Below are 15,250 nucleotides of genomic sequence, written 5' to 3'. Positions count from 1 at the left end.
CTAAGCCTCTTATCGGATGCACTGTCCTGGTATAAATTTTTTTGATAAGTGGTTTCGATACTTCATCCCTTATTGCTGCAATAAGGGATAATAAATTACATGAACATTTTGCAGTGGGTCACAAATAGAGAGAACTAAGAGTGAATCAGGAGAAAGAGTAAACACAATCAAGAGTAAATGATTCTGACAAGTAGCAACTATATTCAAAGTTACTCCATCTCTGATTGATAAATATGTGACTTAACCTTCTTCAGTATTCTTATTTCAATATACATAAACAATTTCCTAAAATCTTGCACATCTGAAGTGTATTCAAATGTACACCTCCTAGCAAACCCCCCCCCCCCCCCCAAAAAAAAACCCTTCAAATAAACAACAAGGCCAGAGAGTCCAGATATATACAATCCAAATGTAACCTTAGTCCAATATTAATTTTTCTCTGGAGCACTTCTTTTGTAAACTGGAAATGTGTGTTCGACATGCTCACAAATAGATAGCATTCTTGGGACCGCCGTGCAATACAGACAGCAGTCTTGGGACCGCCGTGCAATACAGACAGCAGTCTTGGGATCGCCGTGCAATACAGACAGCAGTCTTGGGACCGCCGTGCAATACAGACAGCAGTCTTGGGACCGCCGTGCAATACAGACAGCAGTCTTGGGACCGCCGTGCAATACAGACAGCAGTCTTGGGACCGCCGTGCAATACAAACAGCAGTCTTGGGACCGCCGTGCAATACAGACAGCAGTCTTGGGACCGCCGTGCAATACAGACAGCAGTCTTGGGCTTATCAATTCATAAAGCATCATATAGATGACAATACACTACAGGATTCATTTTAATGACCTCAAATCATAGAAAGCATTCTCCTGACCACCATACCATCCAGATAGTATTTTTGTGACGGATGAGAGGATTATTGGGGTTGTAGCCTTGTATATACAGCCAGCATACATGATTATGTATGGTGTAGTCCTGTATATAGTCAGCAGAGAAGATTATGGGGGGTGTAGTCCAGTATATAGTCAGCAAGTAGGACTATGGAGTGTACAGTCATGTATAAAATGAGCAGTGAGGATGGGTGGTATTTTCCTGTGTACAGTCAGTAGATAGTATTATGGGGGGGGGGGGGTATAGTCCTGTATATAGTCAGCAGGCAGGACTATGGAATGTGTAGTTATTTATACCATCAGAGAGGATTATAGGTGCTATTTTCCTCTATTCAGCTAGCAGAGGGGCTTATTGGTGGTGCAGTCCTGTATACAGTCAGCAGAGGATATTTTGGGGAGTATAGTTCTATAGTAAAAATACCAACAGAGGATTATGGGGGCTGTTGTATCGCACATAAGTCAGTGATTGTGACTGGGTATATGGTGGTATGTATGTATGTGTGTGTTGGGGAAAACAGCTATGAACTGTCAAAGTTGAGTCAATACAGCAGTTTTGAGAGTTAGGCAATTCTACATGACACCACAGGTAATATTATTAATGACCCAACATTATTCTGGAAGAGCAATGTTTTAAAGATATTAAACAAGCAAATGCATTTCATTATGTCACCTTGTCTGCTTTTTATTTTGTATTTTTTTTTCCTCCTAGACGGGTGCACTAGTTCACAGCTATCGGGGAACAGGGGGCATATTCGAAGTATGTTGGAATGCAGCAGGAGACAAAGTGGGGGCAAGTGCATCAGATGGTTCAGTAAGTATGAAAATAGCTTACCCATATCTAAACCTAAACATCTATTGCATATTGGCATACAGGTTTGTTTTGATTTGTCATGTGCAATATTTAATTCCTTCAGAACCACTGAGATACCAGAAATGGTAATGCTTTGTAATTGGTGTCATAAATGTGTCAGGCAGTCTGTCCCCGTTTTATAATGCTATTTTAAAAATGCTAATGTATTTTGTGGCGTTTGTTTTAAGAGCATGTGTTTTTTGTTTGCCCGATTAAACCCCACCCCTTTACATTTTTTTTTTTATTATTATTAATTTGAATTTTCCATGGAGATGCACTTTTTTTTTGGTAAAAAATAATAATTAGTCTTGTATTTTGTTTTTTAAATGCACAAAAGTAATTACATTAATTCTTATCTATGATTTTCCCTCTCTGCTATGATAAATGTAGAGCTGCAAAACACTTATGTTGTGCTGTTATGAATATTCCGGGATTCTCTTGAGTGTACATAAGTTCCATAAAAAGGAACATTCTTAAGCTATGAAATGCTAATGTTACATCATAGTGTTTTGGTGGCCTTTGGAATGTTGCCGGTCACCAGGGCTTCTTAATACCATTTTGGAAATGTAATGCATTCGTTATTGATCCGCATTACAATTGCTCCTGCTCAATCACAACTTAGCAAGCATTAAACTCCAGTACCCCATGGAGTTGAACGTAGAGTGCTCATGTCCTTGAAATTTAATGCTAGTAACCAATTGAAGTTTTTCTAATTGCCTATTTTCAGAATATTTACGTAATCGAGTTCTGCCTCAGTCTAAGGTGCTTTTTAGTGTTCTCTTCTGTGCTGAAATCCACTAAAATTTACACATCGAATGAACCTACTATTGGGTAATACACAGATTTAACAAGCCACCAAGGAAGTCGCAGGTCAAGTGCTTTGTATACTGGTCATACTGATGTCCATAGTGTTGTCTAATATATTTCAAAATAGTGAATGCAGTTTTCCTTATAAGGAATATGATCTTTTCTATTTTATTACATTTTTTTTTTAATATGATTAAGGTATTTTGGTTCATCTTTTTATTTTGTTTGGAAGAATAAAAGCTTTCAGAAGTTTTTATAGAAAACTTTATGTAAATGTTTAACAGTAAGGGTTAAACTAAATTATTTTTTTTTTCTCCTCTTAATATAGGTTTGTGTATTAGACCTACGAAAATAGCGCTGCTGGTTGGAAGCCATGGACCGACTATGAATGTGTACATAGCCAAAATGACTGTCCCTGACCCATGTACTGCTATAGTCCCATTTAACCATGGCCAGTCCACTACAGCCAACTGAAATTAATGCTATACTTAGATATTTAAAATACATTTGAAAGTAAATCCCTGCAAAATGTTGCACCTCACAGAGGACAAAGTTCTTGTGTCACATCTGGTTAGTTTCCGTGTGCTGGAAGCTGCTTTCTTCACAACACCTGGAGAGGAAGAGAAGGGCAAGGACATGCACGCATAGAGAACTTAAATGTACCAAATTTGGAAGAAGGTGGTCAAAATACATTCAACATTTTTTTACTTTTTCCATCCTTGAATACATTTGTTTGTTGTTTTTTTTTTAGTCCATTTATCTGTACAGAGAACACTGGCTTTTTACTTGAGCAATAGTTTGTTCTTTGCTTTGAAACATTACATTTGGGGCTTAGGAAGAAATATCTGATGGCTGCATAGAAAAAATAACTTTTTTCTCATTTATTTACACCTTTGACTTGCTTTATATACAGTAATTCATTTGTGCACAGGTATAGAAAGACTAATATGACTTGGTACAAAGTTCTGATAAACGTGTGGCATAATTTAATGCCTGTTGCACATGCAAATTATAGTCACACTGAGCTCATATGCCAATTACAGGTAAATTTCGGTTTATTTTATGGTGACGTGGCGAATGCTTATTTGGGACATAATTCTGCCAAAACTGAAGGGCACAAATAGTAAAGATCAGACAGTATGGTCTGTTTCTTTTCAACCATAATTGCATTATGGTTTTCTTGTGCACTATTGTAATAGGAGCAAAACACCCCCATCTGTTTTACCTATTTTTTTTTATATCTTTTTTTTTTTTTTTCTTTTCTTGCCCCAATGTTTGTGTCAGCACATTATTTTTCTTGGATCGGGAACTTTTTAAAGGAATATCTGTATAATCAATAAAACAGTATGATGGGAAACATCATCAAAATCCAGTGTTGATGTTATATTAAAGGAATATTTTTGTTAATTTCCCATAAAGAGAAAAATACCCCTATATACTAACATCATTAACACAGATGGAAGACAAAGCGATTCATATAATTTAAATTGGCATATTTTAGGCCTTATTTTTAATGCAGGTTTTAGGCTAGAAGCACCTGTGCTACTTCAGGCTGCACAAATTATTTATATATTGAGTTTCAGCAACTGGTTAAGTAAATTTTTTAAAAAAAATAAAAAAATCTACATGTTCTATGCTGCTATTCAAAATAGTAACCATGCCTGCTTTTTTTTTTTTTCCCCCATTAGATTTTATAATGATTTTCATACGAATAAAATAAAAAGTATATATATATATATTAGAGAAGACAACCCTTGCCACCTTTTGAATTTAAACAGCATAGTTGAGCTATGTTCCCTGTTTTCAGAAATGGTCTGGTGGTTGGGCTAAATGTTTAAAAAAAAATAAAAATAAAATAAAAAAAGTTCTAATGCATTATTGTAAATCAATCAAGCATGGTTATTTGTCACAAGCCTTTTATCTGAACTTTTTTTTTTATTAAAAATTTAGAGAATATAACCACTTAAGGACCAGAAAGATCTGTATGGCTGGAGCAATTGTAGAGCAATGTACTGCAGAGGATAATTCAAACGCTGTGAAAATAAATATGCACTACACTTGTTTCCTGAATTTTCTTCATAGATCAATGGTACCTTAGTATAGAGTGTCACCCTAAGGTCATTGTAGAACAAGCTTATAGCAGTCTCCCTTTGGTTGCAGACAATTTAAGAATTGTACCATATAGTACCATGGTTTCATTTCAGCTGAGTTTTCTCACGGTTTCTGTTAAAGGGCATGTATCTTCTTTACTTGCTGAATGCAGAATGGTATTGTGCCAGCAGTAGCACTTCCACAATTCCTTGGTGGGCTGAAAGGTTGCCTTCCCTTTACAAAATGTTGGGCACATATCAAGTTTTTTTTTTTGTCCTTTATGTTCTTTGAATTGACTCATGTGCTGCTAGTTGTAAGTTACATGCAAGTAAAGAAAATAGCATGCATCTTGGAGTGCCAATGTAATTGCTATTAGCAAAGAATGAGAACTAGAATTTGTGGTTTCAGTGATGCTATGCTGTGAATGCAAAATACTTTTATTATTATAACTTTTCACGTCACCATTTTCAGAATGTTGGATTACAGCAGTAGAGACCTCAAACCTTTTAAAAATTTCATTTCCAGGGGGGAAAATGGGTGACCGAATACCTCTGCCAACATAGTAGAAAGCTGTTTATATATTTACACATTTAAAGAAATCTATTGCTTCCTGCTTTTATTTCCCCCTCCTATATATTTTTTTTTTTTTCTAAAACAAATTATACAGAAATGCAGCTAGGATATTTTTAATTTGAATGTTTTGTGTCTTTATTTAAAATGTAAGTTCATTCAGTCTTCTTTTCATGGGCATGGAGACTTTGGCTAATCTGGAAATTCCATACAGTACAAACTTGATTTGCCTGTATACTTTGTTACAGTCCACCATGGCTATTTGACCACTTTCATATTTTTTTTTATGCAATGTTACGATGTTAAGAAGTTTTCCTGTTTAGAACAAAAAAAAAAAAGATAATAAAAAATAAAATACCTGGCAGTTATCTTTGCTAGAAGACTATGTATGTGGCTTATATCAAATTAAATTTGTGCAATAACGATAGAGAAGCAAGTGCTTCCAGGAATAGACGCAAATATTTTGTTAATGCTGAAACACATTAATGAATTGAGTAGTGTTTTACTATCTTTGTTCCAAACTAGCCCAAACACCATCTTTTTTTTTTTAATTTGCAAGTCTATGTAAAACGGTTTAATTACATCTGAGATGGATAGATATATATGTATAATCTCTATATATCCTTTTTAAAGGAAAATAAGTATGGAAATACTCTTCGAATTAGTACTGCTACACCCTAAAGGAAATGTTGCTTTTCTTTATTTTAGCACTTCAGCTGTTCCTAGTATGAATAACTCCTAATGTTTAGTTTTTAATTGGAAAGGAAAATTTGTGTTTTGATTATCCTCCTACAGTGGCGCTTTTAACCATACAACTTTGTAAATAATCCACATTTAGTTTTTAGACCATGGTTTACTAGGTTCTTTAATTTTTTTTAAAAACCTATTCGTTCCTGTGCAGCCATCATATTGGATACCTAGCTATACAGATTTTAAACAAGGGATGTACATTTTTATTTTTATTTTATTATGGAGACATTGCAAAAGTATTCACATAGTAGTAGAATCCAACATTTAATTTCTCTGTATAATTGTGATCTTTTTCTTAACCTACAAATCCTTTGGGTCTAATTCTGTGAGTCTATCAGCAGCACTGGAGTCACAAGTCTGCATCATTTCTTGTGCTATTCAACTAACCAACATGAACCAGCCCACTGCAGTTTTTGTACATGTTAAATACTTTTATTGTTTGGTTTTCATGATAATGTGTCTAACAGATGACTTTTTGGTGTTTGTACTGTCCTGGACCATTTTAATTACACTTTGATGTGTTTTGGTTCCACATCATAAGTTTTCCCAGGTCCCCATCCCCACTTATCCTTGTTTTTTGACACAATTTTCTGTTGCATTTACCTTTTGCATTGTATTGCTCTGACAACTGTAATTTGAATCTGATCTGAAAGAGGTCCAGAATAAAATATATTTTGATATTAATGTTTTGTAGTGCATGTTTTTTCTACACTACAAATGTAAATATCCTGTGTGTTTGTGTATATATAGATGTAATTCAAGACTATATTCTGGATATATGATTTTACATAATAACTTTTTCTTCATCTCACTGAGTGCAGTATACTGTTGGAACTTGGTAAATTGGAAGATGAAGGTATGTAAAAAGGTGCTCATGGCTTGATTTTAATAGGGAGCAGCCATGTTTGTTCAGATTATGAATACCTGTTAAGCCCAAAACACTTTGTAAAAAGTACAAATTATCAGCATATTTCCCCAGCACTCTCAAAAAAAACCAAAAAACAGCTATGTGCAACTCTTATAAGCAATGGTCTGCAGGCCTCTACCTAGTAAGACGTGGTAAATGATTGCATTAACCATTCATGAGAAGTATAGATTAGTATTTTCATGCAACTAATGACACATTATTTAAAACAGCTTGAGACATCCAATTCTTTTGCAGATTAATAACATCTGCATATCATAATAGTAATTGCATTATTGAGAGGAATTGATCATCCATTATTTATATTTATCATTGTACAAAAATAACACCCCAAACAGCCAATGGTTCTGTCGGCCATTGTAATCTTTGTGGCAAATGGTGTGCCTTTGTGGTTAATGCTTCATTTGACTGGATTATTTTAACAGATGAAGTTAAGTAAATTATACAACGTCACGTGCACTATTTTCTCTGAATTGGAACCTAAATGTATAAGACCATTTTGATTGCTTTTAAAGAATTTAGCTATCCAAATCATAACTGGCCTCCAAATATAACTAGGCTCAAATATCTTGATCAGGTGGGTTTGGATTATCGGGAGAAGTAACATATATTGTTGGCTTTTGGGCCATCAAGATTTATCTATATAACAATGGGTTGGTCCCCCTTTCTAGCCTTAAGTAGAGACTGGAAATTAATAAGGATGCCAGGTTCATATACTGCAGCTCCTTCTCTTCCCTGCCGTGTCTCAAGGTCAGGATAAAAGAGGACAGTAATAGGTTATATTCTGTGTAAGGACTTACCTGTTTCCATGGTCCAAGGCAACGCACCACTGGTGGTGCAAGCAGGTCATGAGGGCTGGTTACCTGGGGAATGCTATTTGCTTCTTGGGTAACAAACAATGGGGAAAAGTATGAAATCTGTTTTTCAAATTTGAAAATGGCATGTCTGACCATGCAGCCGCTTTGCCCATACCCCATCCAGGTTTAAAGGATTTCAAATGTGAAGGACCAGGCAGAGTGGATATCCGATACACTAGTGTAGGCATTCCCTGTTCTATGAAAAGCACTGCTGGCCATGCGAAACAAAGCTCAGAAGTACCAAACATTGTGAGCTCCTTTCTTTTGTAAAGGAGATTTTCATCAAAATCCAGTCCTTGGCTTATCCACTACAAGTACAACATCAGCTTACAATACAGAGGGGCTTTCACCTTCTAAAAATGCTTTTTGCCACCATAGGAATTCTCCCCGGATAAGGTGTTCTGTGCAAAACACCAAGTAAACAAAGTTTGATCACAGGCAAATATATTTGGAATAGACAACTTAACAGTTCTATGTAAGTTTCCCCTGTGGTATGTCTTACCTCTGTTTCTACTCATTACTCGCATTCTAAGAAAAATCGAAAATGAAAAAATAAGTGATAGCAATTCATACCATTTTTGGGCCACGTGAGCCGTGGTTTCTAGTAGCCTGCTCCAAGGTCCAAATCTGGAGCTACTAACTTTAATGACATGGAGGTTGAGCAACAACTGTTCAGAGAGAAAGTTGTCAACACACTTTTACAAGCAAAAGAAAACGAACTCTTCAATAATATATTATAGAATTGGAAAAACTATCTCATGGTGCGAGTCTATGTTCAGTCCTACTATTCTACATATTCTTGACTTCAGGAAGAATTCAGCAAAGGTTTTGTCTTATCTACACTCACTGGTACAAGTATTTGCACTAAGTGTTTTCTTGTATACCAAGTTTCTGAAGAATTGATAATGCAATTCTTCCAAGCAGTGAAGAGGTTCTGTCCCTCACTCAGATTGTTAGTGGCAATGGGGCCTCAATTTAGTGCTCAACACTCTAATGCCTGACCCTTTTGAACCACTACAAAGGGGTTCTCTGAAGTAGGTGACACTATGGGATGTAGTGTTGCGTAGCAACCAATCAAATTGTATCAATTTCTAGAATGTACTAAATAAAAGATGGATACAGTCCGGTTACTATGGACAGCACCTCCAATTCTACTTTTTAGAAGGTTTAATAGATTTACCCTAATGTTGGTGTTCCTCATAGTGGTTACTTCTACTTGCAGGGTCAGAATTGTAAGTACTGTGGTGCAAGAAACCCTTTCTGAACATCGAGGGTAAAGTGGTACTTAAAAGCAGTTTTAAGTACCACTTTTGTATTTAGACTTGCTTTCTCCAGGACTCTAAGGATACTGTGTTTGGGTACAGATGCTGTTTTATTTTTTTCCTGCCTTTGCAACATTTTTGAATGATTGTGAGGATGCAGACAGCTTCCTTTTCTACATTTATTTGTTTATTGACAGCATAGAGGTATATTCTCCCCTTCTATTCACCTGCGTTATACAGTAGAAACATTTAGGTATATTATGAATATGACTGCAGTGCAATTGAAATGGTTTGAACCCTGTTGTATTGGTAGATCAATAGCCATCTGTCTTGTCTGAGCAGTTATATACATACTTACTGTAATTTTGAGGGAGAGAGCATCCAGCAGTTTTTAGGTTGGTGTGAAACCGCTGAGATTAAGGAAGCAGAATTGCAGGATGGATAGTCTATTTTGCTGCACGGTGATGATGGTTGTATTGAGTAAGAGATTAGTTGGTAGTTATAAATGGAGGAAGGTGTAATCTTAAATCGGATGAGTCCTATATGGGGACTTGTTTGGTAAGTCTGTTCTGTCCAGCCAGATAGTGTTAGAAACAAATGCTTGATGCCAATAAGGTTGTACAAATCTGAGTTCTGCCTCTCTGGGAGTTAACAAATATGAATTTACCTTGGTCCTATTGATTTCTGGGATATATTGCACCTGGCTTGGTTAGTGCTAACCCCTACTGACTATCACATTGCTGGGCATGGGTTTTTCCAGTGGTAGTTGGATTAGCCACCCATCGGAGCACAGAGAGAACGCCGTGAGGTAAACTTAGTAACAGAATGGTGTAAACACATTACTGGATATAAACTGAAAACTCTTCTGAGACTTTTAGTGGTATATATAATTTTAACTGTTGAATTATACTGTAGCGTATATACTTTATGTACCCTTTATATGATCTCAAAGTTGTCTTTGTGAATTAAAATATTTTATACTATGTATTTGTATGTTCATGGTAACTGAGAGGATGATTTGTTTGGCTATACTTCTAATACTTTGTGGGTAAGTTGAGATCTAAATTCCCCCTCCACTAACATTTTAAAAATAGGTAAAATATTGCAAACAACCTGTATACCATGCTAGTGATTGTTTCCAACAGCTTCTTTGCAGCTATCTTTCAATACAAATGATAGTGAGGGCAAAGATTCAACAAGTATTCAGGCAGTTCAGCCCTTTTTCTGTCAGAATGGTGTGCTGATTTTGCACCAGAGATGGCCACACTGTTTTTCATATTTTTGTTCTGTCTTTTTCAGGGTCCTATAAGTGAGACCTTGTACAAAGTACATATTTGGTATGCTGGCTGTGATACAATGCTCGCAGTGCACCACAGCTTGCTGCGTATCCGCAGACTGTTGAGTCTTCCATTGGCAACCCCCTTCCACTGCTGAAAGAACCTACAAAATGGGCATGAGTGTCAGAACTGGACCATGGAAGAAGGTGGCCTTGTCTGAGTTCTCACGTTTTCTTTACATCATGTGGACAGCCGGGTGCATATACACCATTTACCTAGGGAAGAGATTGCACCCAGTTGCACTATTAAAAGAAGGCAATCCGGTGGAGGCAGTGTGATGCTCTGGGTGATGTTCTAATGAGAAATATTGGGTCCTGGCATTCATGTGGATGTTTCTTTGATGTAACACCTGCCTAAACATTGTTGCAGACCAAGTACACCCCTTCATGGCAAGTGTATTCCTTTATGGCAGTTCCCTTTTCCAGCAAGATGATGCCCTCTCCCACACAGCAAAACTTGTTCAGGAATGGTTTGAGGATCATGTGAAAGAGTATAAAGGTGTTGACTTGGCCTCCAATTTCCTCAGATCTCAATTTGATCGAGCATCTGTGGGATGAGCTGCAAAATGAAGTCTGAGCCATGGAGGCCCCATCTTGCAACTTAAAGGATCTGCTGATAATGTATTAGTGCCAGATACCACAGGGCACCTTCAGAGGCTTTGTAAAGTCCATGCCTTGATGGGTCAGATGATTTGGCGGCATGAGGGGGGCCTAAACAATATTCGGCAGGTGGCTTTAATGCTGTGGGTGATCAGGAGAGATCTATTCTGCACTTGCCCAAATATGTTCAATTAGGACAAGTAAGGAAATAATTGTTATATCAAAGTAAATGCTGTATTTCTTTAAAATGAAGTAAGTAATTTGTTTAATGTCAAACATATACAACAGATCCTGCAGTTATAGAAAATATATTGCACTTGGGGATTGTAACTATTAATAGTTACTTTATTTTATGTGCACTGAATTTAAATAGCATACAATTGGTTTCTACTAGTTAATAAACACTAGCACAATGAAAAAGAATTTTCTCCCTTGGTCAGGGTAATTGCTATAATTTTTCACAATGCATTTTTGGGGTGTAACAAGGTTAAAGATAGGGGCCATGCATATCACCCACCCAGATCTATCTATCTGTATCTGACTCTACAAGTTACAATAAGAGTAAGTCCCAAGCAGTTGAAGAGCAATAGTCCCCAGATATGTGAAACACAAAATCTCAAATTACAGCAGAAATGAGAATATTAAACTGTGTTCACTGTACATTTCTTTAAAGATATTGGCCAAAATTAGGAAATTTAAAGCTGCACTAATACTAAAGTGGGGAATGTTTTTGTTGGATTCAGAATGGGATGTGAGCTCGAAGACAAATGAGAAGCTGCAATGTCTGTGATTGTGATTTCTCATTTATTCTCCCAGTCACACCCTGCTCCAAAATGTCACATTGCACTGATTTTCAGCTAGGGCTGTGAGACTAATCATGGAGCTTGGAAGAACAGATGCATGGAGCAACACTCTTATTCTTCAGAAAAGTGGGCAAAGTTATAATGCTGTATGGCATTCAACATAAGAGATACCAAGAGTTATTAGAAGTGTAACGTATATGGCAGTCATTATGGTATTCAGTTGTGAAAGTTGAATGACAATCTGGATACAAAATGAAGTTTAGCAGCCACACTGTTAGTTTTATAAGAGAGGAATATGTTTATGTACAAGGGTCTTCTTGCTTCTATGAATGCAACATGCTCTGACTAATTATCCAGAAACACTGATAAGAGAATTCATGTCTCTATTTCTCAGATCAGGGCCTCTTCTGCCATGTACAAATGGGAGCAATGCATTCATTGTGTGGAGATGCACATAATTCATATTTAACCACTTAATGCAAATGTCAAGCTTAAATGCCCCTCTGTGAAGGGTGCCAAGATAATTGCTTATAGACCTTATGTGCAAATGTATAGCCTTTGCTTTCTGATTTCATATGATTTGCTCGTCAGTGTACACATGAATTAATAAACTTTATTATTTTCTACATCAAAGCATCTGAGAATCCTTCTTTAGGAAGACAGCTATGACACCACAAGTGGAACCTTGGCCTCTTTTAGAATGCTCATTTGGTCTTTCATTTCCATATAGAGATTTTAAATCTGACTGGTTAGATCATGAATAGGGCATCCACAGAAGAGAAGAACCAAAACAGTGATTGTGAATTAAATAAAATATACCTCAAAATGTCAAAAGTACTTTTTGGAATTGGTGCAATTCTACAAGTCTGAATATCAAGCTGCTCTTTGCTTTTGAAGGTATTTTTTTTTTGCATTATGTATATTCAATGATATCCCGTTAACCAAGATTATTCTTATCCATTCTAAGAAAACATACATTAATATATATATATATATATATATATATATATATATATATATATTATGTGTGTATGTATATTATAAGGACACAGTCGTGTCCTTTATATTAGGGTTGCATCTACTGAACGATATTCCGCCGTGTTAAATCTGTGAGGGGGGGGGGCATGGTGTTTGAGGGGCTACATTTTAAAAAGTATTAAAGCTATTAAGCTGAAATTTTGCATGCAAATGGAGAACTGTCCACAGGTGCTGCATGCCAAATTTCAGGATAAAAAATGAAAAATTAGGATGAATGTAAACTTCAAAATCTCGCAGTATTTCAGTTTTTTTGGGAGAGCGTAATGCAGTGTACCGGAGGTTTTAAGACATGGGGTCTGTTTTGTTAGAAAGCTATTAGGGCTGAGGAGTGCCTTTGAGGGATCATAACTTTGAGAAAGTTACAGGTTTTTTTTATAACTTGGTAAAATATGCCCCTTTTTAAAGAGAGGTGATTTCATAACATTGCGCATGTCAGATAGAGGTGTGTGCTGGGTGTACTCAGACTGGCTTCACTTGAGAGCACAAATATGGCTGACCCCTCTTGTTAAATAAATTTCTTAAAATTCTGGGTTTTAAGTGTATCTCATTTCTGCATACCTGTGAGCTCGCTGTGATTGATCCACAGATTCAGGGGTTTTTGAGACATCTCAGTATTTAAAATTTATTATTTATAATAAAGTATCGCTGGATTAAGCAACACTAAAATAGCCTCTTTTTATATTGATCAATATATATTGTACCGAAAACCACCTTTTAAGGATGTGCCGCTACTTATGGGCCAGTGCTATGTGCTTACCCCCGGGCTAAAGTCTGCCAGCCCTCCCTTGACTCCTACTGTCAGTGGCACTTTTTATTCCATCTTTTAATTCTCAATTGTTAAAACATCAATGTTGGTGATAGTCATACAGATACTGCTAAAATGAAACCGCTGTGTTGAGTAAATGTTACATAGGAAACGTACTGACAATATAGCCATCTTTTTACTGTTGTATTACAATACTGTAAAATAAAAAGTGAATTAAACATATATAATGTACCACAGGTCATGTAATTAATGCACAGATTTTATATGCACCCTTTTGTGTCTTATATTTGCAGCGAAGTTACATCTGTTTATATCCAGTGTCTAAGCACTTTGTTCAATAATTGTAGCAAATCAGACAGTCACATGTCCACAGTGCTAATAGGGGGAATTCAATTCCCCCCAGAGTATCGCCGCATTAAAATAATTACCGTTATTACATTAAGTTTAACCAAGCTTCCCTTAACTGCAAGCAAAAAGCCGGCGTTGAAACTACCGTAATAACGGTAAAATTGAACTTCCCCAATAGTATGTGTGCAGATTCACAGCTTTTCATGCATTCATTGTTTCATTCTACAGGCACTAAACTTAGCTTCAATATAGACAGTATGCCTTTTATTTTATGCATGTGAACATAAGACTTTGTTCAAACTAGATAAACTCTTTAACAAATTAGGTGGCAAACCACATTTCCCAAAACAGATCACAAAACCTCCCCCGCTCCTGAAAAGGGAGTGGACAACAAATAATTTATGCTTTGTCTTAATTTCCACCCTTATTTTGCACCTAAGTGTAGTACTGTGCTGTTTCTTATTTTACAGAACAGAGCTGCTGAGGAAAGAGGTGGTTTGTACAAGTTTGACTTATGTTTTAGTAATTGATCCAACTAACAATGCACATAGTAGTTGACTAGGTTATTGTTCTGATCTTGCTATGATCTAGTTACTGGCCAAATAGTCTACTGACCTAGATATCTTAGACAAACATCAGATACGGAATAGACTTAGGAAAACCAAATCCTTTAATGTTCCTTCCCTCCAGCGTAGATACTGCATACTGTCTATGAATCCAGACGTGGCACTATTCCACATCCTGTTTGGTGGTCACCTGAAGCATAATTTAAAAAAATAAAAATTTAGTGTCTACAGCATCACATCTACCAAAACTTAATGACTACTTGTTAATTTTTGTTAATTCTAAACTTTTTTTTTTTATTGAAAATAACTTTATTTTGTATAAAGTACAAAAAACACAGGCATTACGTTACATTCAAGTGTACACAGTACACCGTAAAACATAGTCATGCATACATTTTAGTACAATACAGGGTATAAATTACAAGATATAACATCCTACACTATACAAAAAGTACTGCACTAACCATTCAAACTTTAAACAATATCACTTACAATAAAACAACAGTGGATGTGAGGGGGAGGTAGGTGAGAGGGGTAGGGTAGGCGAGTCACGAGCAAAAAGTTTTATTGATTACAGACCCAAAGGGAAGGGTGCATAAGTAGGCATGACAATCAATAATACTTTAAACTGTGATGGGGGAGTGGGTTGGAGGGGGTAAGGGAGGGGAGGCACAAACCAAAGTTTTTATTGAAAAGTCACACAATGGGGAGAAGGAGAAGAGGGAGATAACAATCAATCGTCATCTTCCTCAGGACTGTCAAGGGTGTTATAGTCTCTTGGCAGGCTGTGG

At 36.4% G+C, this 15,250-nt stretch overlaps 1 protein-coding gene across 1 annotated transcript in view; it reads left to right on the top strand.

Annotated features, from left to right (window-relative positions):
• Positions 1-6,642, top strand: part of TBL1XR1 (TBL1X/Y related 1) — a 53,419-nt gene extending 46,777 nt beyond the window's left edge. Inside the window, exons 14-15 of the mRNA XM_075202156.1 lie at positions 1,600-1,701; positions 2,876-6,642. Coding sequence (XP_075058257.1) covers positions 1,600-1,701; positions 2,876-2,902 — 129 coding nt within the window. The 3' untranslated portion in view covers positions 2,903-6,642. The remainder of the gene's footprint in view (positions 1-1,599; positions 1,702-2,875) is intronic.
• The last annotated feature ends 8,608 nt before the right edge of the window (positions 6,643-15,250 follow it).

The sequence above is a fragment of the Mixophyes fleayi genome, chromosome 3 (assembly GCF_038048845.1).
Source record: "Mixophyes fleayi isolate aMixFle1 chromosome 3, aMixFle1.hap1, whole genome shotgun sequence".
Lineage (NCBI taxonomy): Eukaryota > Metazoa > Chordata > Amphibia > Anura > Limnodynastidae > Mixophyes > Mixophyes fleayi.
The sequence above is the reverse complement of the archived record's forward strand: the minus strand, read 5'-3'. Positions and strand labels throughout refer to the sequence as shown.